The sequence below is a fragment of the Rattus norvegicus genome, chromosome 10 (assembly GCF_036323735.1).
Source record: "Rattus norvegicus strain BN/NHsdMcwi chromosome 10, GRCr8, whole genome shotgun sequence".
NCBI lineage: Eukaryota > Metazoa > Chordata > Mammalia > Rodentia > Muridae > Rattus > Rattus norvegicus.
Window position 1 is genome coordinate 73,763,447 of NC_086028.1, and position 27,061 is coordinate 73,790,507.

At 48.2% G+C, this 27,061-nt stretch overlaps 1 protein-coding gene across 14 annotated transcripts in view; it reads right to left on the minus strand.

Annotated features, from left to right (window-relative positions):
• The window catches only part of Msi2 (musashi RNA-binding protein 2), a 366,538-nt gene that overhangs the window by 122,487 nt on the left and 216,990 nt on the right, over positions 1–27,061 (minus strand). For all 14 annotated transcript variants that reach the window (XM_039087672.2, XM_039087667.2, XM_039087663.2 and 11 more), the window contains one exon: positions 9,217–9,265. In XM_039087672.2, coding sequence (XP_038943600.1) covers positions 9,217–9,265 — 49 coding nt within the window. The remainder of the gene's footprint in view (positions 1–9,216; positions 9,266–27,061) is intronic.

A 27,061-nucleotide genomic window follows, 5' to 3' on the forward strand; every position in this document is an offset into this window, starting at 1 on the left:
GTCTGGGAGGTGCAGCAGCTACTAAAAAAAATCCCCTCACCAAGCCCTGTTTATGGAACAGCCAAGATAGAGGCAGCTCAGTGCAGAGGAGAGATAAAGTCAGGTTTCGACAGAGGGTCTTGGAGTGGCCAGGGCAGAAACCGCCATCCCTCCCTTGGCCAAGTTTGTACACACCCCAGTGTCATTAACTTCCAGGACTCTGCAGCTGGAAATAAGGACTCAGGGGATGAGCCTCTATCTGATGAGTGTGCCAGGTCCTCATGTGGTTTGTACGAACCGAGCGACTTAGATCAACTTCCAAAATATTTAAGCAGATATAAGGACAGGTAGAAGAGACAGCACTGAGGGTGCTGAGCAGGGCGAAGTTTTCTTTCTTTGTTGAAAATTCTTTTTCATGTTGATAGCCGTACTGGAGCAGAGTTTAAAAGCAAATGTCTGGCTAGCTAATGAATGTACATCATACATAAATTTTAAAAAGAAAAACAAGAATACATTAAAAAGTGTCCCTGTATTTCTGTATTTCTGGCCATTTAATCTCATTTCTCAGAAGCAGAATGAGGTCCGATGTACATATATTTGCATCCATGAGAACATGTGTATGCATGCATGAAGCATATGGGATGCTTTATTGTGGCCAAATGATGTAAGCCTCAGACTAACCCAGCATCGTCATGCTTTCTTTTTTTTTCTTTTTTTCTTTTTTTTTGGAGCTGGGGACCGAACCCAGGGCCTTGTGCTTGCTAGGCAAGCTCTCTACCACTGAGCTAAATCCCCAACCCCATCGTCATGCTTTCTTAGGGAGGTTATGTAACTTACAGCCAAGCTACAGAGCTACCATTCTAACTCTATGGCTCTAGGGCCAGGAGCTCGTCTTAACCACTACGGCATTCTAGGAAAAGTCTATGCTCCTGCAATACATATTTATGCAAAGGGGATAAAAAAGCATTTTAAACATTGGGGTCTCCCTAATTCAAATACAGATCTTCATATGCATAAAGAAAGGCAATCCATGCTCTTGTGGGGAGAAAAGTGCAGGTTACCGAGCACTCCCCATTCGCCATGCGCACGCTGCGCTCCCAGCTAGGAACTCTCAGAGCAGGTTACTACCTCACAAGCAAGCCAAGCCAGTGCTCAAAGCTTGATTAGCTCATCAGGAGCCCTGTGGCTGCCCCTGTTTAAAGCCTCTGTGCTCACAGTGATACAGATGAGCTGGGATCCTTGTCCTCGAACACGCACCGGCAGCTCAGGTGCAGAGCTGTACGAATGGTGGGGGGTTGGGGGGATGCTCCCCTCGGAACCTCTGAGTTCACAGCAGAGTAACTTCCCCTGGCTTTCTGTGACCCGTGGCCCAGCCCTCCACAGCTCCACAAATGCACAGGGGTGCCAAGTTAGCAGGAGCTTTTAATCAAGTCGCCAACCCCAGGGCTCCATTCTCTGGGGCCTCTGCACTCTGCCCTCCCCTAGCTCTTCGCAGTCTCAGTCTCTGTGGGAACAGATCTCAACAAAAGACTCATTCTGATGCTCTACAAAAACCCACTTCTGGGTCAATGAAGTTCTGACCCCACGCCCACTCCTTCTCAGCTTCCTCCCTGCCCCAGCCAGGGGAGGCAGGAAGGTCTATTAGCTCATAGCCTTTTTGGTGCCAGGGCTTTTGTGCCCAGGGCAGAACTTGATGATTTTTTGCCTTGGGAGAAAGAAAACACAGCACCCCCAGGAAGTCAACTACCCCTGACTCCGCAGGCCCCACTAGCCCTGGAATTCCCCCACCCCCTGTCCCTGCCACTGCCCTGTTGCTAGGGAATGGACAGTTCTGTCCTCCAGTCTGCAGAGCAAAGCAGGTGAACAGAAATCAAGCAACTGTGTTGATTAATATCTCAAGAGACAGCGCCGGAATGGGCGCTTCCGGAATTGAGTTACCTCAGGGAAGAAAAAAAAGGAAAAAAAAAAATCCAGTGTGCTCCTTGCTTTCCTGTCAGAAATAAAATTAAGGTCTCGGATCGATGTTGCCAGGGCTGGGAACATCTACTGGAATCTTTAATGGCTTCTTCTACATGTTCAAATTCACATTCCCTTTCAACCCTGCCCTTTTAATTGGTTATTTGCGAGGTCATGTTTGCACCAATTTCTCAGGAAGGCTAATGGTGTTTATTTAATGAGAAAATAAAATGTGCAGACAGCTCTGAGGCTGGTATTAAATGAGGGATCTGGGTAGGGGGTTGTAGCTCGTTGCTATGCCCTCCCTGCTTCAAGGGTATATGGGCCTGAGGGTTAAATATCTGCTCAGGGTACAGAGGCTTTTGGGTCCCTCAGGCTGGGGACAGCAAGTGTATAAAAGCAGACCACACCCTCAGGGTAAGGACATGCTTAGCTGAATGCACAGAACCTTGGGTTCTGAGACTCTGGCCCTGCAGGAAGTGGGAGTTCATTCACTGCTTCTGTTGAACCTACAGGTTCTCCCTCATTCTAACTAAACTGTGTCCTTGTTCAAGCGTGTGGTGACTCTTCTAACAGAGTAGTTTTAAGTACCCAAAGCCATCAGCTAATACATGGCCCCCAAGACCTCTTTTATACAAGTTAAACCACAAGGGGACACTCAGGGACACCAAAATCCTATGTCATTGTAATGATTCTTTCCTAGAGTCCTGGTTTGGAAATGTCTTCCTTCAACAGCTACCCACACTGATGATGGATGAATGGTTCACTCTGGAAGGAGAACAGGGTTTTCATGTTACCCCATCAGAACCACCACGGACTTGCTAATAATAGCCAGTCAAATGGCAAGTTTGGGGTGTCTTCACACTACAGCCTAGAAAGAAAGTTGTGAGGGTCAGGCCCTCAGCTGCAGGCATCTGTGACAGGCAACTGCCTGTCAATTACAGAATTAGTGTCAATGCCAATAATGACCTGCCTCTGGTTTACAGTTTTTCAATAAACCCGTTACTACATCTCAAACTCTGAACAGAACGTAAGAGGTGGAAACGAACAGGCCAGTGGGATGACTCTGTGAATAAAGGGGCTTGCCGCTCAAACCTGACAGTTCTGAGTTCTGTCCCTGGATCCCATGTAGGGGTGGAAGAAGAGATCCAATTCTACAAAGTTCTCACACAATGACACACACAGCCATGTGCCCCTCCCCCAGAATAATAAATAAAAAACTTTAGAAAGATGTAGAACATACAGCCATAATTCTAGCAGGGCCAACAGACAGGTCTTGCTCTAGAGCCCACAGGTGGGCACTAGTAAAACATTCTGTCATGTTATAATAAACGTCACAGCCCGCTGAGACATTGCTCATTCTTGTCATGCTTTCAGGCCTCCATCCAACAGCCCTTCTCCTGGACCTGGCCTCCTTGCCAGACACTCTTCATTCATAGACACATGAACACACACACACACACACACACACACACACACACACACACACACACAAATGAAGGCAAATACAGATCTAAATAGACAGTTTAGATTTTTACTACTTTATGTGTAGGAGAGTTTTGCCTCCTGGTATATTTGTGCACCACAGGTGCTGATATTTGAGGAGACGATGAGCCTCTATGTGGGTGTTGGGAATTGAACCCAGGTCCTTTGCAACAAGTGCTCTTAACCACTGAGCCAACTCTCTAGCCCCCAAACACGCTTCTTAAATATCAAGTCATACTTAAAAAGCTCTCCTCTCCTCCACAAGGGGAGACGTGTCCATATTACCCCTTTGCCTGGCTGGCGTCAACACTAACAAGCTGCTGACTTTATTTTTGTTTATTTTTAAACGGGATGTATGTATGTTGTCCAGGTTAACTTAAAACGTGTAATCCTTCTGTTTCAGCGTTCCGAGTACTGGGGTTCATTACTATAGGCTAAAATAATATGTAATATCATTTACACCTCTGTGAATTTCTTTTTACATGCTTCAGTTTTTGACAAATAGGCACCAATAAACAAATAATTACATATTACCCTTAATCATTTTTATATGGTGTATATAAAAGAGTCAATCTGGGCTAGGGAGGTCAATTTAAAAGTGAGCATCTGGCAGGTTTTCAAGACATTAAGTACTGAGTTTTTTCTCCCCTCCCCTCCTCAGAGAAGCATTATCGACTTCTATCATGGCTTCAGTTACATTTTCCTGGCATCATTTTTAATAAATAAACTGCTTACATAAATTACCGAGACCTTAAACTTGGGCCAACTGCTTTTGGGGTAGAGACTGAGCAGGCTTTGAGAGAAGAACCACAGTCTATGTCCAACGACCTTGAGGCGAGCCTGCTAAAAGCTGTGGCCTCTACCAGGATCTACCACACTGTGCCTCTCCTGTAGCCCAGGGAAAGGACCTCTCAGTTCCAAGGCCGTGATAGTGACTGGTGCCAAAGATTGGTCCTTTTGGTGGGGCAATGGCTGTTTAGAGCTGTTGTTTCGCTCCTAAGTCATTGGCATTGCCCTTCGTAAGTGACTAAAACACTGGGAAGAACCGCCATCACTCTGATCTCTATTTTGCTCTCAGTGTATTCTGTTCCCTTGCCTCTGGCAATTGTCCACCGCAAACAAGCCGGCTGGGTAATGGCAGCCTCAGAGATACCAGGGCCAGAGTCTATTCCCTCTGATCCAATCTTCTTGGCTTCAAAGACACCCCTTTCACTTCCCACAGGTGCCCCCAACTGTCCAGCTCTTCCCCTGGAGGGAGCCCAGAGCCTGAGGTCATAGGAAGGGTCTGAAAGGTTTTCCTGGAATGAGCCTCATTCTACGGGTTCTGTTTCCTTGGGAAGAGGCGAGCGTAGATTGAATCAACTTCGGCAATCCACACGACATCATCGCATGCCCTCTACAGGGCTGTGGAGAGCGGAAAGGGAGCTGAGCTACCCTTCTCTCCCTCCCACTAGTAAAGGAGCAAATTGGAAGGACACCGTTGTCTGCAGCCTTCCCTACTTCTCCCTCAGGTGCCCGCTCCAATCCCACCCTGGGATCAATATCTAATGCTGAGTTCAAGATCCTATCTGCCATTTGCAAGGATAACGCAACAAACCCACTACCCCCTATCCCCGATGATTAAAGCCTTTGATGATCTGCCCAGTATTTTCCAGGCTGCCTCTAACAAGCTTTAGAGAGCAAATGGAATGACTCTGAGAGAATTGGAAAGGCATCATCCTCTCCCTCCCTGGGGACACAGATCGGCTCACAGAAGACCATGGATGAAATGACAGGCAGGAACAAGAATGGCTCCCGGCTTCTACCAGGAACCCCCGACCCCCCACAGTAACTTCATGTGACTTAGTTTCTCCCTCTGAAAATGAGGAACAGCGTGAGCAAGAAGGGGTGGTGTGGTTAGAGCAAACTGTGAGGAAGTAGTCTAGACCCTCAGCGATTCTCTTGTTTGCAGAACTGCCGGGGACCAGGCCTGCCTGCAGAGGGGCTGTGAGCTCGGGCTGCAAGTCACACAGGTAGAGCTGATGTCTCAAGTTCTACTTCCTCATGGGTGCATCCCTGGGCGGCCCTGTTGACCTCTGGCAATTTGCCATGTGCAGCCCCTATGCTGGCACCAATGCTTGCATTGTATTGGCTGCTTCTGCTGTCTGTTTAGAGAACTGTGAATCTCTGACATCAGAAGCCAGGGTAGGGGTTGAGACAGGATGCCCATGACCACCTTCAGAAACGAAGAACATCCTTTACAACCTGTCTTCCTGGTTGTTGGGAGCACCCCAAGATATCCTACAGTATGCTTCTCTCAAATTTCCTTAGCAGAAGGAAGCCCAAATCACACCTGAACAGAAGACATTCATGGATGGCTCTTGTGGATAGAAGATGACCCCTCATCCTATTTTGGGTTTGGATGGACCTTCTCATTTCTGATGTCATCGGAGGTCAGAATCTCCCCCACAATCAAGGACTCTTCCTAAGAACCCACCTGTAGCCTTCTAGCAGAGTTGATTCCCAGAGATCCTACCTATGGTAACTATTCACAAACACCCCCACCCCACTCCTAGTTGGTTTTTTAAAGGACACACTTGGTTCTTGTGGTTCCTCAATCTCCTTCCCATACTCTTAGAGAAGAAACTGTAATGGTCAGACACTTGGCAGGTGGGAAGAAAAACCCTAGGCACCTTTGACCCCGACTCTAGTCCCTGAAGCTAGAGGAAGACCAGCTTTATCTAGGGATAATGTGGGAGACCCCGTACTACATGGATCCACCAGGAGTCAAAATCTAAACTCTCATCCCTAGGATTCTCTCCAGTGGCACTAGTGAAACCAGGCTGGCCCCTCAGTGGACAGAAGTCAACTGCCACTCAAATATGCCTCAGGGTCATCTTTTCTCCAAAGGGACTACAGGGAGCATGGACAGGTGGTGGCAACCAGAGACAGAGTGACAACTAACTTGACCTCTGCCTTCTACTGGTGATATAGGCCCAAGAGAGCCCAGACCCTGGGTCTAACTCTATGCCCTCTGCTGTAGCTCCTGACATACTGTAGAGGCCCATGTTCCTGGGGCCAGGGACCAAACACAGCCCAAGCCACCCAACAAGGCTGGGCGAGGAGAAAACAGGACCCTCCCGCCCCAAGGCAAGTTGGCTAGGTGACTAATTGAATCAGTGAGAGACCCTGCTTCAGAAAATAAAATGGAGTGACTACAGAAGACATCTGACAATCAACATGATATCTACATGCCCCACATGTTCAACACATGTATATATGCATGTGAATATATACTCACATATACAGAGGAGGAGGGGAAAAGGAGAGAGGGAGAGAAACCAAGACAGAGAAAGAGCTGTGAAAGTAGGTCATTGTGCTCCAACCATGGATTTGATCCCAGACCCTCACACACATAAGCAAAGGACACAGTCACTGTCACATAGCTCAGCAAACTCTTGAGATTGTGAGTTCTGACACTTACTGCTGGGAGCCACATTTAGATGCAATCACTTACCCAGAAAAACCTGTTCCTATTTGGGCACAAAAAAGAAGAGTCTGAAATCCGTAGCACTGAGCTGGAAGCTATATGGGGACTTAAAGAGTCTCAGCTCTCTTGAGCCTTGGTATCTCAGCCATAAAATGGCAAAGATAATTATCCTAAGAGCTAACACTTAGGCACACTTAATTCTTGGCCCTACACTTGCCAAACAACACTATTAAAGTAGGTACTTGTCCTGGTTGGATCTTTTTGTCAACTTGACACAAGTCAGAGTCACCGAAGAAGAGGAATGTCAATTGGGAAAATGCCTCCATGAGACTGCCTGTAGGCAAATCTGTGGGGGGCATTTTCTTGATTAGGGGTTGATGTGGAAGGACCCAGGCAGTCTCAAGAAGTAAGAGAGGCCAGTGATCAGGGCTCTTCTGTGGTCTGTTTCAGTCCCTGCCTTGCCTTCCTTTGAGACTGATGTGTAAGCGGAAATAAACCTTTCTTCTCCAAGTTGCTTTTGGCCACAGTGTTTTATCACAGCACTAAACACTGCTAACTATGACTTTCACTTCATAAGTGAACAGAGGAGGCATCAAAACGCACAGTAATTTCTGCCACGGTCACAACTCTGTGCCTCCCAAGACAGCTGTGGAGGCCAAAAGATGAGAGACATAAGAAAATTGTGCTTTGGCTTCTCATTTTAAAACAATAATCACGTAGAGGTTTGTGTGTCTGTGTGTCGGTCGCAGAGAAGCATGTGCATACAGGAGCCCATGGAGGCTAGAAGCCTTGGATCTCCTCCAACTGGAGTTACAGGTGGTAGTTAGTGATTTGAAGTGACTGCCGGGAACTGAACTGTGGTCTCTGACAAGTTCTCTTAACCACTGGGTCATCTCCGCAGCCCCTGCACATCTACTTTTCACAGACAGAATCACTAGCATTGCCTAGGTTGGCTCTTCTCTCTCATCTGAGTAGAGACTACAAAACCTGTGCCACCACACCCAGCGTGGTCCGCCACGCCCAGCGTGGTACTTAGGTGTCTGTAACATCACCAAGGCAACGTTGATGATGACAGAAAACCATCAGAAACTGTACATCTCGGGCACACCTTCCTCCCGGCAGGCGCTTCTCCATCTCCATCTCCAGGGTAAATGGAGAAAAGGAGAGCACTCACATGGTTTTTGGTTTCCTTCCTTGCCTTCTCTCCTCATCCTCTACCCTGCCCTGGCCCATCCGATGTTCACCTCTCCATCTTGAGGATGCTGCTGAGAGTGGGGTCAGCAGGCCTATGAGGACAAGATGCTCAAGACTCTCCCTGGCCCCCTTCATGCCTTCTTGCCTTTCACTCTGCTGCTTCCTCAGACAGGAAAGAGGCACAGCCAGCACAGGGTAACCGTTCTGACCTCTGATTGCAGGGGATGTGTAAACAACACTAGATGTGGCGAGGAAACAGTTCTCTAGGCTCTCCCAGGGCTCCTTCCCTGGAGAACACCCCACAGCCTTTCCTCATACCCCATTTCAAAAACACTGCTCATTAACACCCCATTAATGAGGAGCCCAGACACATGGTACTTCCAGAGCACGGCAGAATATGGCACGAAGTCACAACCTCCTCTGACTTTTGTCTCAAGGAAAGTTCTAGATGCCTCCCCTTTTCCGTTCGAAGCAATGATTTGAACATGTTCTTGCAGGCAGGGGTTACTGAGCATTTTCTTTGGCAAATCTGTTCAAAACTAGGGATCCTTTCCTAAGCAAAGCTTAGACATTGGGCAAATCATTTCAAAGGCCCGAGGAACCCAGGTTGAGTGAGACCCATGTTCTACAACATGGATTGGTCAGGAGGCACAAACAAGTACGGTTGTCCCCCAAGCTCCACAGGGCCTTTCCAGATCTGCAATTGTGGTAATCAGCTAACAGATTCAACTGTGGTTTTCCCACCTCCTCTCACTCAGTCATAGGCTGACAGGCTGCTCTCTGAGCCTTCTTTGATGCAAATTGAGAGTCCCATTCAGTAATCACTATGAATAATTTCCACTAGGATCACTGAGTGCTGAGGTTGGCAAGGGGTTAAGAGAGCCAGGGCGAGAAAGGTAAGCTGAACCAGTGTGCTGGGCATGGCCGCTCAATCCAGCCAGGGCTCTAGCCAAAATGGTTTTCACTATCTGATACCCGGGACTCACTGTGCTATGGTGGCCCTCTGTTATTAACATGTATGCACATCTACTTGCCGGATTCTGCATTTTCCTTGCACCTTTCATCAATGGGATGGGAGAGGAGAAGCCCAGGAGAGGAAGGAGGGACATTCTCTAACGATGGGGCCATCTTACCTCTGTGCCTGTTGGTGGTTTTGTCGAACATCAGCATCGCATCCTCTACCTGAAAACAAACAGAATAAAAGCTGCTTCAGGACTTTTCATGAAATTCATAGAACATTACAAATACAGAGTGTGGGGCGGTGAGGACGGTGGGGCGGTGAGGACGGTGGGGTGGTGAGGATGGAGCTTTCCACTGCTGAGGTCATAGTCGCTCAAATAGAGAATATCTGTAAAAAGTCGGGGGGGGGCAAAACCCCCAAACCCCCTCAACTTGGCATAATCTTAGTTAACAGATGTGTAGTTTCCTTTGGGGGGAAGAAGGGGAGGGAAGAGAGAGGGGAGGGTGTATTAGTTCTCTGTGGGCACCTGTATTCATAAACAAACACACCCCCTGCATGTAATCAAAAGTATCTTAGAGTTATATTTGTGGGAATTTTATATTGTATCATTTGTGGGAAATTATTATCTGTTCTGTTATATAAATGACATTACAATATAGCAAATACTTTACCCAGGTCAACACAATGTGACAGCTTGACAGTGTTCCACAGAGCAGGAGGCCACAGCTAACTTCCCTTCTATGTATATTCAGTCCATTCTGTTATATACAACCGGCTTCAGGATCCTCACTCTGATGAAAACTTATCAAGTAAAGTCCTAATTTCTAGTTCTGAGACTTGGTGACAGGTCTTTAAAAAGGTTTAAAATGTCTATTTATGTGCATACACGTGTGTCTGTGTAGATGTGCAATATGCATGTGGGTGCTGGGAAACCCAACTTGGATCCTCTGTGGAAGCAATAAGTGCCCCTAACCACTGAGCCATCTCTCCATCCAAACTGGGTCTTTAAAGCAGCGATAAAATTAAGATGAGATCACTAGGCCGGGCCTTAATCCACCCTATGAGTAGTGTCCTCAAATGAGGACAGGAGGACAGGAAACACAGGGCTGAGGAGCCATAGGCCGACAAGACCTCAAGAGGAACCAACCCCACCACAGCACAATCTTGAACTTCCAGGATAGACAGACATGAGAAAAATATGATCTGGTTGTTGAAACTCTCCAGCCTCCGGTGCTTTGGTATGGCAGCCCTAGCACCCCGGTACACCAATGCTAGGGCTCTTTCAAGACAATCAAGAAGAAAAGTACCCAGGATGGCTTCTGCCTTTCTTCTCACATACCCTGCATACGGATCTCAAGAAACAACATACGACTCGACAACCCACTCCTCTCATTTGAAGATCTAATCCTTTCGGTCACAAGACCCGCCTTCACCCTCAAGAAGACTCGCCATGCCAGGGTGAATCAGTTGCTCTCTTCATGGATTCTGGACTCAACAATGGAGGCCGAACTACAACCCAACCCAGGCGGCTACACAAACTGTTAGCCAGAGGACTCTGTGCTTGGGGCAGTTGGGGTGTGTATGTGGCCGGGAAGATCCTAGCACCATGTTATGCTCAAAAGCTCACAAGGGAGCCATCCGCTAAGCTACCTGAAGAGGAATCACAGGCCATCCATTCCTCATTCCTCTTGCGTGAACAGTGAAGTGAGGATTAAAATGGTGCCTCTGGACAAACTGGACTTATTTTTCTAGATCCTATCACACCCGACAGTGGAGAGAGCAAAGTTCAGGCAGGAATGGAAAAGCAGGCAAGCCAGTCTGGAAGAGATCTGTCTACTTAAAAATCCCTTCTGGAGGCGGGGCCCCTTTTGTTGCTAAGCAACCCAGGCTGAACAAACAGGCTCCTGGGGCCTCCCCCTTCTTGTACCCCCCACTCCGGCAGTCATTTGTTGTGGAGAGGGTATCCTTACAGGGAGCTGGCCCCTGCTTTCTCTCAGGCACCAGCTGGCAGGAGAGGCAAAGCGCGTTGGAGATCACTTGAGCAGGGCCTCCTTCTCCGGGCTGTTCTTGCTCCTCATGCCTTGGCGGGCTTCAAGAGTCCCCCAGACACCTGCTGAGGCCATACGCCTCCCGTACACCACCCAAGCAAATCGCCATAAGATCAACTGGTGTGTTTGTACACAGAGCAGTCACACCCCAACATATGGCATCGCAGACTCAGACCTTGGGATGCCAGAAGAATTCAGATGCCTGGGGCGAGGGTGTAGGTTGGGGGTATCGCCTGCTGTGGGTGCAGGTAAATGCGACATCTGCTTCTTTGCACCCATCTTCCCATTTTCTGAGATGTTTGCCAAATCTTGATTATTAACTGAAAATGTCTAACAGGGAAGAAAACAGCCTCCCTTCTGTGTTGGCCATGTTTTGGTACTGAAATTCAGATCCCCGTAGGAAATAAATATTTTGAATTAAAAAAAATTTTTTTTCAAAGCTGTCTTTCAGCAGTGCGTAATTGGCTCCCCGCTTCTCCTGGCTAAGTTTGCCTGCTTTCTTCTGTAGCCTCCGCATTCCCTCCACCCTGGTGAGCATGGGGGGTGGGGGGATCTGTGTGTGTGTGTTTTGGGGACAAGCATTGTTGTAGAGAATAGGGCTCTTTCCCTTGTAGTCCAGCTGTACAATGGGACTTTCGAAGACCTCCTGAATAGATAAAAGTGTCAGGGTGCAAGAAAAATTCTATTAACGTTTTACAAAATACAACATCTAAGAAGTAGCTGGAGAAGGAGGTGTCGGGGGGGGGGATCAATATGGATGAGACCCAGTGCAGAGGGGTGGGGGCACTTTTCAGTGGTTGCAAACACTTATTAATTCAGAGACGCCATCAAGGCGATGGAAATCTGGCAGGGCAGCAAGAGCTGAAACCAGGAGAATTTGAATACACAAAGACTGAATAGAATGAAAACCCGAGGCCTCACACACGGGCCTGTTTCTCACGGTTCTCGGAGAATCACACAGAAGCAGCTTGTGCACGAGTCTCCGTCATGGAGTCTGGAGAATGAGGGACACAGTTGAGGTGACTGGTGCCAGTGCGGGAGCCAGTTAACTGGCAGTAATCTCGGCTTCCTTGTCTCACAGGAGCCCCTGAACATAGGGTCACACCTGAAACTGGCCCGAAGGAGATGTCTACGGATCATAAGCCTCCAGGAAGAGCTGAGTAGGGATGCATGCTGGGGATGGGGAGCTATAAGCTGTTGCTTTTCTGACCTCAAGAAGGGAACATCTTTAACCCTGCAAAATACTCCTCGAGGAACATGGTCCTGGCCCTTATACTCAACACTTGGTGTGGGCAATGCTATGGCACAGATTTCCTTGTACCAGAGGTGGCGCCTGAAGGCCTAACTAGTCTTTTGAATCCCCTGAGGGAACGAGGAGAGAAGAGTAGGTGTTTCAACCTTTGGTGGCTTCGTCCTATGGCCTGGAATGAGCCTGGTCTATTTCAGAGAAAAGCTTATTCCAACCATGAGAAGTCTCTAGCCATGACCCAAGGCAGGTCCACATGGAGTCTGTCTTCCTGAGCAGCCTATCTAGGAATGGAAAAGCAAAGTCATAGAACTTTTAGGTCAAACCGTTGGGAAGGGGCTACTCTCTCACGTTGAGCCTGGAAGGTCTAGCACGTGTGTTTCTGCCTATGGAAGGTTCCAGTAAATATCCCTCAGGAGGGTATACATACCAATGGAAGGGGAGCAACACTGATGGGCTCTGGGACCATTACACATATCAGATTTGCCCAGAGGTGGGTGACCCACAGACCTTTTGGGGGCCCCCCAGGATTTGTGTACCTAGTTAAGTCTCGGCTCCTAAAGGTACTCCTACTAGCCTGTGGCCTCTTTTCCCTTCCCATCATAAACAGTGAGAGCTCAGAACCAAGAGGTTAAAGACACTGGCCAGAGGCGTCTCCTCTAAAGAATATTCATACCCAACACACAGCTGACCCCACTAGAGGACAACTTTATTTGCTTCTACACACCGTGCGCGTATCTGGCACTTCTACTTGCAAAGCACTGGCCCAAATACAAACAAGGGGCAGGTCCCCTGGCTCTGTTGAACAGGTCATATTAGTGACCCAACATCTAACAATTTTGTTGTTGTCCACCCAAAGAAAAGGAGTCTATTTCCCGTCCCTTTGGATTGGGCCTGGGCAATAAAATGATCCGGAGAGAAGGGTGTGTCTACTTGAGTTCTGACTGGAAGCAGGTCTGCGTACTTTTCCGTGCTTCTGCTTGCTCTCTAGTGAACTTTGGTCATCACCATGAAAGGGACATGCCTGGGCTAGCCTATTGAAGGATGATGGTGCAGGATATATGGTGCAGGCAACTGTCCCCATTTCCCACAGCTGAGGCCTTATTGAGAACAGGAAAATCAGTAAAGTGCTCCCAGGTACCCTAGCCAGCAGCTATTGCCTGATAACTGAGGTTCTGTGGTTTGTTACACAGGATCCCTGCAGCAAGTGGAGATGATGTGTAGGCAACCCCTGTAAATACATAACTCCAAAAGAACACCCCGAATTTAGAAGATGCAATTTTGAATAAGACCATAGAGCAAAGGAAAAAGAAAAAGAAAAGAAAAAAGAAAAAAGAAAGACGGCAGAAGGAAGGGGAAATAGTCGAGGAGGGTCTGGTATTAAACTACCATGTTGCAAATGGAACCTTCCAGATGGACAGAGGTAAAACTTCTGCTTCTAGGTTTCATCCCAGTAGTAAGGGTGAAGACCTAGGTCCTAGAAAGGTCAAGAAAAGATGTTCATCAAATGAACACTGTGAAGACTCAACAATAATCACCAATCAAAGTCAGTGGGGAAAGCCTCTCTAATCCCCTCTTCTTTAACCAAGGAGAGAGAACCCTCTTTCGAACACCTCAAAGATTTAATTCGAGCCAGACAATTTTGCTGGGTGATCTGAAGTGGTCAAACAGTGTTGACTGTATCCAAAGTTGACTGTACTTTTCCCAGCTCATGTTGACTGAAGAAGCAATCTTTAAAGTCATAGTGCACAGATGGATGCCTATGCAAGGGGAAGTCATAAGTTTTCTTTGTCCAATTAGCTGAGCTCAGTTCCCTGGAACGCTGTTCTGCCCAGATCTTCACAGAATTGCTTCCCTGGGTATAAAGCAAGTAAGAGAAGTAGAATACAGAAAATTTGTTCCCAGGGGAGGGCTAAAGCCAGGAGCAGCAGGTGATCAAGATGAGTCCAGTGTCTCAGGGAGCTCAAGGCACCTCCCTGAATGTCCCCTGGTAGCATCAGAGAAAGGAGAGAATTGTATGAGACGGCTCTAAGCTCCAAGGATGAGGATTCTGCAGAGGATGCGGAGAAGAGACTGCAGAGCATGCTGGGGGAGAGGGGACAGGACAGACACGACAACATCTGGGAGCATCAGATTCCCCACTGAAAACTGTTTTCCTTTGAAAACTGTTCTGTGAGGCTGTTCCAGAGCTTTGCTGTGGTCAACACACTCCAAGAAACTTCCCACACCTCCTGGAACGCTGGCACCCCCACCCCCCATCATACCTATTGAGAACAAAGCAGGAAACTGAACTTCAAATGGTCCTTAAATGATCTATCCAGATGTGAGGAGGGGTACAGGGAATTGGAGAAACCCCCACTCTTGCCCAAGAACAAACACTCTTAGATTTCTCTTCCTGCTCCCACATGGATGCTTCAAGAGTTTAAATCAACACCACAAACACGGCACTGTGACACGACAGTGCACGAGGCTTAGGGCCAGCCCTATTATGCTTTATAAATTCAAGGCCCTGAGGCTATTTGATGTGGCAAGACCACCTAGGACATAGGGCTGGCGTCTGCCCTGTGTCAAGCATGGGTCACTTCTGCTCCAACCACTGTATCTAGACTAAAGTAGGTTGGCTTTGCCAACCGCTGACAAGAGAAAGCAGGCAGCAGAGGGGTCAGCCTGGAAAATTCCATTAAATTCAAACTGCAATTTGCATTAGCAGTTTCAGCCTTGATGGCTCCCAGTAGCATCCTAAAGGCTGTTGAAATACCTGTTGCCTAGGCCACTCCCTCTGGACTGTTAAAGTTGCCAAGGCCACAACCTTACTCTCTAGGGGACCTTGCATAAGGCCTCTTAGGCTCTCCAGTGATCTATGTTTTTGTTCAAGGCAGAGAATCGCTGTTTTAAATGGTCAAATGTAGTGGGAGGTGCCTTGCCTCCCAGCAGGTGTGTTGAAAACCAGCTAGCTGGTATTAGCAGGCCTTAGGCTGCCCAGATGTGGAATGCTAGATGAAAGGGAGAGGCCCTCACCCTGTTTCTTGTCCCAGTCTTAGTCTAAGGAAACCAGGATTCTCGTCTGAAGTAGCCAGAAGGACCAACAACTGAACCACGAGCTCTTACATTTTTGAGACAGGGTTACATGTAGCTTAAGCTGGTTTTGAACTTTTGTGTGGCCCAGGATGACCGGAAGCTCCTGATCCTTCTACCTTCTAAGTATTCCAGGTGTTCTAGTAGGTATTCTAGGCCTCTGACACCATTCCTAGAGTATTGGGTGCTAAGGATGAGACCCAGGGCATCCTGCTTGCTAGGCAAGTACTCTCGTCAAGTAACTGACATCCCTAGTCCCGAACCCAGAACTTTTAAGGCAACCTAATGAAACCACTACTCCCTCGACTTAATATTTCTGCAGTGTTATTATAGCCTCGGCCTTCATATGGCACACGAGAAAGAGATTCTCATCAATCCTCTGAGCCCCAGTTTTCCCACCGCTGGCAAGGGCCCATGACTCAGATGCTGGTCTCTGGAAGTTGAAGCTTCTGCCCCTCCTCCCCATCTAGGTTCCTGCCTCCCTCCCCGGAGCTGCAGTCAAGAGAACTCTCTGCCGCTTCTCTGGGCATTCACCCCTGGAAGGTTCCAGCACTGGAGGTGCCCTCAGGGCTTCTATGCTAGCCCCCGCTGTCAACTACCGCCCACCCATTTCATCCCGGAAGTCCAATACTCTTGCTTACACCAGCCCCCAGAACTTGTTTATTCTGAATCACACTCAAACCTCCACTGAACAGCAGGGAAAGAGCGTGGTCTCTTCTACATCCTTTTTCCTTAATGTGGTAAAACACGTAACATAAACTTTGCCGTTTTAACCATGTCTTTAGCATTCAGTTCACAGGCGCTAAGTGTGTTTTCTGAATTCTTCATTAAAGGCTTGCCAGACTTTTGGCTCGCATATTCTACCCTCACAAGCAGGACTGTGTGCTATCTGTCCTATTTTTCTTACTTTTGTGTTTTCAACCCTGCGAACTCATTCCACTTCCTCATTTCACTTATGTAACACCAAACCCCAAAGTTCACCTGATACCAGTTTCAAATGTAACCAATGGACGCTTGTGGGAGTTGGGGCTTGCTGAAGAGTATAGCGTACCTACCTACCTACAGGCAAGGCAAATTCTACTTATGAAATGCTCACCCCACCCTCACCAAATAATGATGAACAGTGACCATTTTCTATAGCCTCAAGGGCAATTTGCAAGCAGCTCCGGGTAGATACTATCATACCCATTTTGTTGGTGAGGAAATTAGAATTGCTAAGACTAAGTAGCTGGCCTGGCGTATCACACATAAGATACAGCGGAGTCAGGATTTAAAGCTTCTTTGTCTCCATTCACCGTGTTCCGCTTTCTAAAGTCCCTAGAGCTTAGGTTAGTGCTACTGTCTTCGGGATGAACCAACAAATACTACCTTCGAAGCTCTCCAAACAGTCTGTGGCGATTAAGTAAGCTTAAAGGGGATGGGTGGGAAGAGGGGACAACTGAAGAGTTGAGGAGATAGGACACAGGGGTTTCTTTTGAGTCAGGGAAATCTAAAAGCTGAATACTGGGTTTCTTCATGGTCACAGAGCAGGAGGTGGAAATGGACAGGAGTCCTGGATGTCAGCCCAGGGCTCAGCCTGTGAGAGATTACAGGACACTAAGTGTACACTTAGAGCACGAAGAATACATACCATGCCTCACTCATCTTAGGGCTAGTTGGAAGGCTTTCATGATTGGCCATTGAGTCCCTGGCTCAGAATACACCCAATTCACATCCTCCCGGGCAATTCTCTTGAGTTCACGAACATGAATACACACACAAACATACCCACTGAAAAGTGGGTCAGACAGAAGAGCAGCCACCAACAGAATCAGCGTGCCCTTGGGGGAAACAGTCACAGGAGGATCCATCTTGAAAGAGCCCCCTGAGGCTATGGCTGGCGTTCGGGCTCCTTGTCAGCTGGGCAGACAGAAGTCCTGGTCCCCAGAGCAACCAGGGAGGAAGGAGGAGATGCTCTCTGGGGCGATCCCAGTCAGGGCGTGCAGAAGAGGTGAAGGAAGGGAGGTGATAGGAGAGAGGCTGGGCATGAGCTGTTGGAGGAGAAGCAGTTGGATTCAGCAGGCTGACAGCTGTCACATGGAAATGGCATCTGGCCTAACGGCCTCTCGTGTGACGTTCCTTCGAGTGGCGGCTGTTGTGCTCTGGTAATCCAGTACCCGCTTTCAGGTCTGGTTGCCGAGCGTGTGTGTGCATGCATGCATGCATGCAAGTGGGCTCTGGAGGAGGGGAGTGGCAGGCTACTGAATGTTCCTTTCTCCCTGTCTCTAACCTCTCCCATCAGGCCTCACCTACCGTGAAAAAGGCCCAAACCTGCCAGCTCCAGAGGAGAGAGGCCCATCATTAGGGGAGCGTTGATGTGCCGTAACAGACTCTTGCATTCCCATTAAACAAATACTAAACTGCTAATTGCCAAAATGGATCTGCACGACTCTGACCGAACAGGGGAAGGGTTTATAATTACCAAGTGTGAAAATGCACAGCCTGTAAATAAGAACCTCATCTGTCCTAATACAGGCTGATATTGATGGGCATGAAATAAACATCAGGACCAAATGGAAAAATCATCCACATCTCCTGTGGCCAATGCAATCTCAGCTGGTGACAAGCGTGGCTGCAGCTATCCACTTGGGGAAGGGAAGAGGGGGGAGGAGCGGCGTTTCACCGGCTGGAGAAGTCCAGGTTCCAATCTGCAGTTCCAATCCCTTGGGCCATGTGCCACTTCTCTCTGCCTGCAGAACAGGGAGGGAAGCTACAAGGCTTGATGGTGGGACCAGGGCCCGTCTGCGACGACGGAAAGGGATTTCTGTGTGCATAAGCCTCCCGCTACTCGGCTCTTTTACAGACAGGAATGGGCAGATGAGGGAACAGGGAGATGACAGCTTACCCAAGGGGGCCAAATTCATCACTAAATCAGTATTTATTGAGGCTCCTCTGTCTGCCCACCAGGAAGTTAGCTGAGGAGTCTAAATGGAAGGAATGAGGGACCTTCCTCATGACTCGGAGGCTCTCTGAGGCCTTGGCAATCTCTCTGTGCCTTCCTTTCTGTGGGCTGGATGGGAGGCAGACTCGCAGCCTTAGGACTTCACAGCCATTCACTTGCCTTGATTACATGGAGCAAAGGAGAGAATTGCCACAGGCTCTACGAGGGCTCCCGGCACTCTACCAGCTTGCCATTCTGATAAATTCAGCTAAATCTTGAGGGGAGTGAATACCTGGGGGCTGGGAGGAATCTTCACCCTATAGAACTATAGTCCTAGGAGTCACAGAGGTGACACAGGGGTCCCAGCTCCACTCCCAGTGTTATACTCCTTTCCCCTAGGAACAGCTGCACCCTTCTTTGCTCTAGAGAGTCAGAGAACCTCTTCTCCCTCCTGGGATGCGCTGCTAGGTCTGACCTCAGCAGTAGAAGCACTTAAATGCCCAAAATAGAAACTACCTTTGGTCCACAGCCCAGTTTTGGCAGGCGGCAGAATTCTGCGAACTGTGTGGCTCCAGGTAACTGAGTGCGCCAAGCACTGCTCATCCCCAAGGCCACCATGGGTCTTAATGGACTTGGCACCAGCTTCCTGTCCCTTTGGCTACCTAACAGCCAGCTCCCTGGCTCCTAACCCCCAAATCACCTCAGAGTCCTAGGTCAACGACCCCATGGGCTATACAGTTCTAATGTTGTCCCTTTTTCCAAAATTAGCCAAATGAAGGCAGTGCTGAATGTCTGTTTTTAAAGACATTCTCCATGGTCACTTTAAAATTCCCCAAACATCTGCAAATAATGGCTACCCCAATGTTGCCGAGAACAACGTTCAAGCGTAGCTAAGACTGAGCATTCATTCGCTTGGTAAGAGAAGATCACTTCCCTAAGGCAGACAGGAGGAAAAAGACAGGAGTCCAGGCCACTTCTCACTTTCCAGAGGAACAAACCAGTACTAGCTTGGTGATTTTCTGGCTAGCTGTGACAGAGTAAAAGAAACCTAACAGGGCCTTACAGGGCTGGGGTTCAAATCGTTCTCCACCACCCCACCCTGTGAGTTTTTGGGAAGGCTCTGCAGGACAAAAGAGAAGAATGATCATTGTGTCTCTTCCCCTCTGCATCGAGACGTAGACATTATTGACACAGAATCCAGGAAAGCATTTGGCCAGTGGCCTGTTCCTGGCATTACACACTTCAGCACCAGCACACATGGGTGCTCACAAATACCTGTTAGGTAAGAGATGTGACAGGGACTAACAGACTTTGTATTGATCACCACACAGTCCGTGTTCCAGTGAAGTCGGTATGGACGAGTGACGTTTAACTACACAAGCTCGCCTGGCTTTATGGACTATTCTCTAGGGATGTAAATACACAGTATTTTAGAAGCTCAGAGGGAGTGGGGGTGGGGTGGGGTGGATGGCACTGGTGGCACATCCTCCAGTGGACCGCTCCTCGATATAGAAAGAAGCACACGAGCCACGATACCTAGCTTTTGTGGATCCCTTGGAGGCAACTGTGCTGATGAGAAGGAAAAAAATAGCCAAGCTTGGATGGTTCTACTTCTATTACAGAATGCCAAAGTTGATGTATTGAAACCTAGCTCAGATCTGTGTTTGGCCGGGGGGGGGGGGGGGGCGGGCGGGCGGGCGCCCTTGGTGTGTATTAAGGAACCCGGTGTTTTTTGGTGGACTCAGCGGGACAGTTCTGAGTATGATGATGGCCATTAGAATAAGCACAAGACCACTGTTTCTTTTCTTTCTTTTCCCTTTTTATTTCTCTGGTTTCTAGAGACAGGGTTGTGGGAAAATGGGTAAAGGACACATAAGGGCACTTTGTAATATATATATATACACATATATGTATGTATATATATTACATGTGTGTATGTATGTATATTACATGTGTGTGTATGTGTGTATGTATCTCATCTACCAAGCCAGCTGAACTTGCGTGAAAGAAAGACTGTTATCTAGTTATAATGGAGGCTTTTGGTGACATCGCCTAAATAAACTATGACTACAGCTGCTACCTTTAGTTCAGCCTGAGGTACCCGAGGTTCCCAGTAAATTTCCTTTGACGTGATAAAGTGAACTTAACGACCCCGCTTCCTTCCGTGGAACACTTCCGGTGGAAACTTCTATGCTCCTCATTAGGTCCCTAGTATGGCTTATTGAGAGAGTATTGTCGGAATAAGGATGTTTCCTACTTCTCAAGCCGCACCATTTTCCCTAAAGGGAAAAGGAGGAGGAGGAGGAAAAGCTGGTACCCAACATCCCCAAAAGCAGCAACAAAGTAGCACCTCAAGCTGCTTCAGGACCCAACAGGCAGCTTTCGCTCTCATTTATTTCTACATCAACACGCCGAGGATGGAGACCGCTCTCATTTCAGGAGCTGTCAATTTGCCTTAGTGCTGGGTTTTTCATCTGTTTTCGGTAAGAAGGAATTACAAAGCAGGCAAATGAAATAACGCAGAGCAATCCAACATATTTCAGCAATTCAAATTGGGACCAGGGAAGAAGGAAATTAAACAACGATGACAGGCCACCCAGCGAACCTGTGTGAGGCCCACTGGCTTGGCCCCTACCCCACTGGCAACCTTGGAACCCGATGACGCTCAGCCCTCCGCTGCCAATTGTGCAGTCTGCTTCACCCCGACCCCTCAAATCATGCGCGTATGCTGTACAACTTATATGGTACTTTGCTTTCCGAAGCAGAAAAGTCTTGTAACTGCGGGTGAACTGTCAGGTGCTGTTCCTTTAAACGGCCTGTGAAAGAGCGCGAGGGCCGGAAGTCCGTCCCTATGCATTTACTTCTGTTCCTCAGAAATCAACAGAGACACATGCTTCCTGCAAGCCAGACCACATGAGAAACACTCACTGCAACCCAAGGGTCTCTTCCGCTTGCTGTCTCTTCTTGGGGTGGAGGGTAAAGCCTCCTAAAGACTTCTGGCAAATTCATCGAAATGTTTGGTTTTAATTAAATTGTTGCTCAGTTGATTGGATCTGTATTTCTCCCTTGCTTGGCTGCAGAGCTGAAGACAAACTAAGAAAATGTTAGAAACTACAGGGCCAAGATGCCCTGCTGGCCTCTGGGGCCATGTGGTACTCAAGAAACTGCCTCTTGGGGTTGGGGATTTAGCTTTAGCAAGTGCAAGGCCCTGGGTTCAGTCCCCAGCTCCGAAAAAAAGAAAAAAGAAAAAAGAAAAAAAAAAAGAAAGAAACTGCCTCTTGACCCTCACAGGTGACAGCTCTGGGGGATCAGGTTCCTTTGAGCCATTGAAATACAGGAGGCCCCTGACCTCCAATCACCATCAATTAAGATCAAGTGATATTGACACCTGCAGAATGTATGTATCGATGTGCCAGGCTGGCGGACCCACTTCTCCTGCTAGAACTGACTCCATAGGAAAACATGAAGGGCTCTGTCCTTCCCTGGACAGAGTAGTGATTGCCTCCAGCGGTTCAAGACTGATCAGTACCCCCAGGTGCTGATCACCACACAAAAATGGAGCCCTAGAGCAGAGGCACCCATCCCCCACCTCTGAGAGGGAGAGCGGTGGTGGTAGGAGGAAAGGTGACCCAAGGGACTGTAATGACCATTTATTTGTTTGTATGTATGTATGTATGTATGTATGTATGTATGTATGTATGTACGTACATACGTACGTACGTGTGGGTGGATGACTATTAGTGTAGTGAAGGCCAGAGGTCAAGGTTGGGATGTCTTCCTCCATGGCTGTCCACCTTATTTTTTGAGATGGAGTCTCTCGCTGAGCCTGGAGCGCACTGATTCAGCTAGGCTGGACAAACAAGCAATCCCTGGCACCTGCCTGTCTCTGCAAGCCCCAACCCGGGTGCTGGGTTTACACTCGTGCTGCCATGCCCACCCTTACAAGGGTGCCAGGTGGTCTGTTGCTTGCCCGGGAGGCATTTTATTGGCCAGCCATCAGCCCAGCTCCCAAACACCTGTTTCTAAAGGCATCGCTGAAAACATGCACCTGTCCAGCCAGCCAGCAGCCTTCAGGCCTCATGCGGCTTTTAAATCTGTAAAGCTGGGCGGAGGCTACAACCCCATTTATGAACCATACACGCACGAACCATACGTACAAAGGAACCAAGATAGTTTTCTTTAAATTATTAGGGCATGAAGAAATGGGAGGGTGTTCAAGGATAAGAGCTACCACTCTCAACGGCTACTTGCTGTCGTGATAAAGAAGGTTCCAGGAACCCCAGGTGTCACCTACTCCTAGGGCTGTTCACAGAGCTCAGTGGAAAATCCAACCACATGAGGGTTCAAAGCCCCAGGGGACTACAACTGAGGAGGAGAGCAAAGCCTTATGGGACAGAGCCAATTTAAGAACGAAATTGACCACCAACAAAAACGTGAGCATCATGCCACGGTTGCCTCCTGTGCCTAAGACTGGAAAAGCCAAGATGAAGCACAAGTTTAAACCAAAGCAGTAACTTCATAGAAGCAGCAGAAATTCCGGGACAGGAAGAATGGAGAACGCTGTGGTTGCGCAATTACAAGAATGAAGGAGGCCTTAAGGGTGGAAATAGTTTCGGAAAACCAGAAAACCCCTGGGAAAGGGGCTCACACAGGGGACACACAGAGCTGCTGCTGCCAACACCACTGCTTCTGCTGCTGCTGCTGCTGCTGCTGCTGCTGCTGCTGCTGCTGCTGCCGCCGCCGCCGCCGCTCGGAGTCTCTCAGATTGCTAACAACATTGAGCTAGATTTAAGGAAGAACCAATGCATCCCCAGCAGGCACTGTGCCACTGTGACTCCATATTGGCTCCTTTGTGGGTCAAGCGATGTCAACAGATGAATGCTCTTTAGAACTCTCCTAGCACCCCGGTTCCGCTCCAGAGAAAAGTACTTAAGAAAAATGGTTCTCCAGACGACTGAAATTTCCTCCTCGATCTCCACGTTTGGTTATTTATTAGGATGCTTCAGTGAGGTTATTTTCAGACTTCCACGTGAAATAGTAATACTTAGCACTTCCAATTCATCTCCCGAGCAGTTTTCAAATGTCAGCTCATTAATTCTCAGTCCCCTCGAGGAGCTGTGCTCTGCCCCATCACTCAGACTGGGAAGACAGAGGCAGCACTCGCTGCTGAGGACGCTGTCCAGGGCTGATCTGAATCAGGGGTGCTTTCATCAGACCCCAGAAACCATTTTCATTGCAATGATACTCTTCTTAGGGCTGGATCTTAGCAACAGCCCTGTGGTCTCTTGTTACTATAGGAGTTACAAGAATCTGGGGGACACAGCTACTCAGTACCTCACAGAGGCAGTGAGCACCCAGCAGATGAGGAGTCAGATGTGTCCACTCCATGGTTGTTCTCAGCAGGTGCCTTGCAGGCCTGGGCCCTGACCTGCTTCCCTCTCAGACCTCCTAAGTGATCAGCACATCTGTGCTGGGGGCTAGACTCTGCTGCCTGAGAACTATACCATTACTTTCTGGGAGAAGCTGCAAGCTTGGAGAAGATCTTCTTAAGACCTTGGGGGGAGGGAGGGTGAAGCGGGAGGTGGTGTGCTGGAGAAATGGCTCTTCCAGAGGTCCTGAGTTCAATTCCCAGCAACCACACGGCTCACAACCATCTGTAATGGGATCCGATGCCCTCTTCTGGTGTGTCTGAAGACAGCGACAGTGTACTAACATTAAATAAATAAATCTTTTTTAAAAAAGAGAGCCTGGTTTTTTTTCATTTAAAATGACTCAAGGTAGACACTTCCATTTAAGAGAGAGAGGTAGAGCCCATGTCTACTATGCAGAAAGCCCTGGGTTAGAGCCTAACTGCATAAATAAGGAGGGATGTGGGCAATTCTAGCACTAGAGAAGTGGAGTCAGGAAGAGAGAAGGACAAGATTATCCTTGAATACATAGTCTGCTTCGTGTACCTGGGGCTATGCAAGACCCTATTGAAAGAAAGAAGACCAAAGACTGACAGAGACATAGTGTCACACAGAAAAAAAAAAGGAGTGTCAAGAGTTTGAGGCCAGCCTGGGCTACAATAAACCAAAATTCTGTCTCAAAAATAAATAAATAACATTTTAAAAATGAAAAAAAAAAAGAGACATATGTCCCCTTGTGTGGCTTCCCTTCTCTTCCTAAAAGAAACACCTTCACCTGTTTTTATTGCCAGTACCAAACCTTGAATGGCCTGTGAACCTCCCACAGCCAGTGTGGCACTCCAGGGGACTTCTTCAAGTGGATTAACAATGAGACAGAAGGGTCACTTGAGTCATTCCTGGAACAAACAGGATGACTACTGGGGCAGGACATCAACTTCCAGGGCCCAGCAGAGCCTGAGCTCTGGGTTGTCTGCTAATACAACAGCTGAGATAGCAGATGAAGGGGTGGTGCGGTCACAGTGTGTGGCCACGTGAGTCACTGTCCAGCCTGAAGAGGAGGGGATGGATGATGAAGTACTCAGGGTGGCTGTCCCTCGTCCTGGCACCTGGCACCCAATATAGCCCTGGCTAACACATAGTAACTGCTTCTGAAAAGACAAATTCTTCATTGCAAGTTACAACCAGGATCACGCCCTGACACATCATCTGGTGTCAGCCGGCTTAGCCTTGCCTAATTTATAGTTAGGAGACATTCAGTGCAACTCTGACTAGGTGACTAAGGAACAAACTGAGATTAGATACCAAATGCCTATTGTCCCCTTCAAGGGCATCACTGTGGAAGGTCCTGGCTTTACTTAACAAGATTTGGATTTGAGGGAGGGAAGGAGGTGTTGTGGGGGAGGGTGTTCCCTTCTAGTTTGTTCTCAAGTCATGCAAGATAAACCAGTCTTATTATTTTTGAGTCCCATAACATTTAGATCCAAAGCCAGCATACTCAATCTTGGCCACAAGCCATCTGGAGCTAAGGTTGGGGATGGTTTCCAAAACTCACAGCCACTTTCAAAGGCCAAAGATTTATCACAAGGAGACTCAGAAGAAAGTGCCAGCGTCTGAACCCGAGTTCACAGTGAGCCCTTTGAAAACACACGAGGCAGAGGTGGGCTCTGTGGAATAAGCATGTAAAGGTCCCTGCTCAGACGAGGAAGCACTGTGTTTATGGGAAACACTCGGGTCTCGATGCGTCTAGACACGATGGGGGAGGGGCTGAGGAAGAGACTCACAGACACACTACACGTGCATAAAAGAAGAGGCAGAGAAACAACAACCACCTGAAAATCAATATGAAAGAATCTTAAACTCGAGGACCTCCTAGAGCCCCATGTATGAATGCAGCCAAGTGAAGTGCGGTTCATCTGTACCTCAGGGCTGAGGAGGCAGACCCAGAAGGATCCCAAGAGCTTGGCTGTCTAGGTGAACTAGTGAACTCTAGATTCTGTGAGAGACCCTGTCTCAAAAATAATGTTGGAGAGGAAGACATTTGTGGTTGACCTCTGCCCTATACACAAATACACACACACACACACACACACACACACACACACACACACACACACACCCTCTTCAACAGGCACAAAAAGCAACCTCCACCTTTGCTTAACTTTAACCAAACAGGCTAAGCATATCCAGATGCAGATATCTTAACATCTCTGGAAAGACAAGGCAGACATTCTTTGATTATGTATCCTCTTCGATAGGGCAGGCGTCTTTCTCCTCCAGCTCTGTACAATCAGGGAAGACCCCTCAACACAAAATGGCTGCTCGGGGAATATGCCCAGGGAACATGGCACCAAAACAAACCGAAGAGTGTACCCACAGCCTGAGGAAAAAGCACTGTTTATTCGCTCACAAGACATCTGGAACTCGGAAGAGGCCACAAGCTGTCTTTATCACATCTCTGTGCATACAAATACACAACGGAAAATTACAGGTCCCTCTCATCTACCAAATGAGACATAATAACCCCACAGGTTTCCCTGGGTCCTTAAGACACTCCTCTCGGAACATTTATCAGGAGAGAAAAGCTCAGGGCAGATGAAAGGCAAAGAGAGTGGAGTGGACACCTTTCCCAGGGAGGCAGTCCTGATCCAGGCTAATTGCCCTGTTGGGGTCCTGTGTGGCCAGACTCAGGTGACCATGTCTTAAAAGAAAATGTCCCACCTCTGTGAGCCCTGGAGATATGGAAGACCCGTTCACTGTCTTTTGTAAATGCCTGCTGGGTAAGTGTGCAGATAAGACCAGTATTACATTATGATGCTTCTTCATGCATGAAAGTCTATTTTTAAAGAGAGACTGTGGGAGGGTGGCTCCGGGGAGCGGGGCACGGCCAGAGGACGGGAGGTAGAAAGAAAGGCTGTTGTAGTTAGAAAAGCCTCTGCCACAGAATAAAACAGTGCCTTCCCCAGGAGAGGAAAACTCATTAAAATTCGCCTTCAGTTCCCACAGAGCACAGGTCCGAGAAGCTGTTCTTTTGCCTGCACTGATACCTTGCCCCTTCACACTACCCTACCTTAAACACCAGTTCTTGAATGGCTATGTGACAATCCACCAAGTGGCAGAGCTTTGACTTTAGATCATTTATCACCCCTTGCAAAGCAGAATGCCACCTCAAGAATCATGGACCACCTGTTTAGGAAATTCAGGCAAGATGCTAGGAGACACAGTTTACACTGGTAATGTGTTCAGGTAAGTCTGGGGAGGGGCTACCACCCCTCCACCCATTTCTAGACAGGATCTTATTCATAGCCCTGGCTGGATGGGAG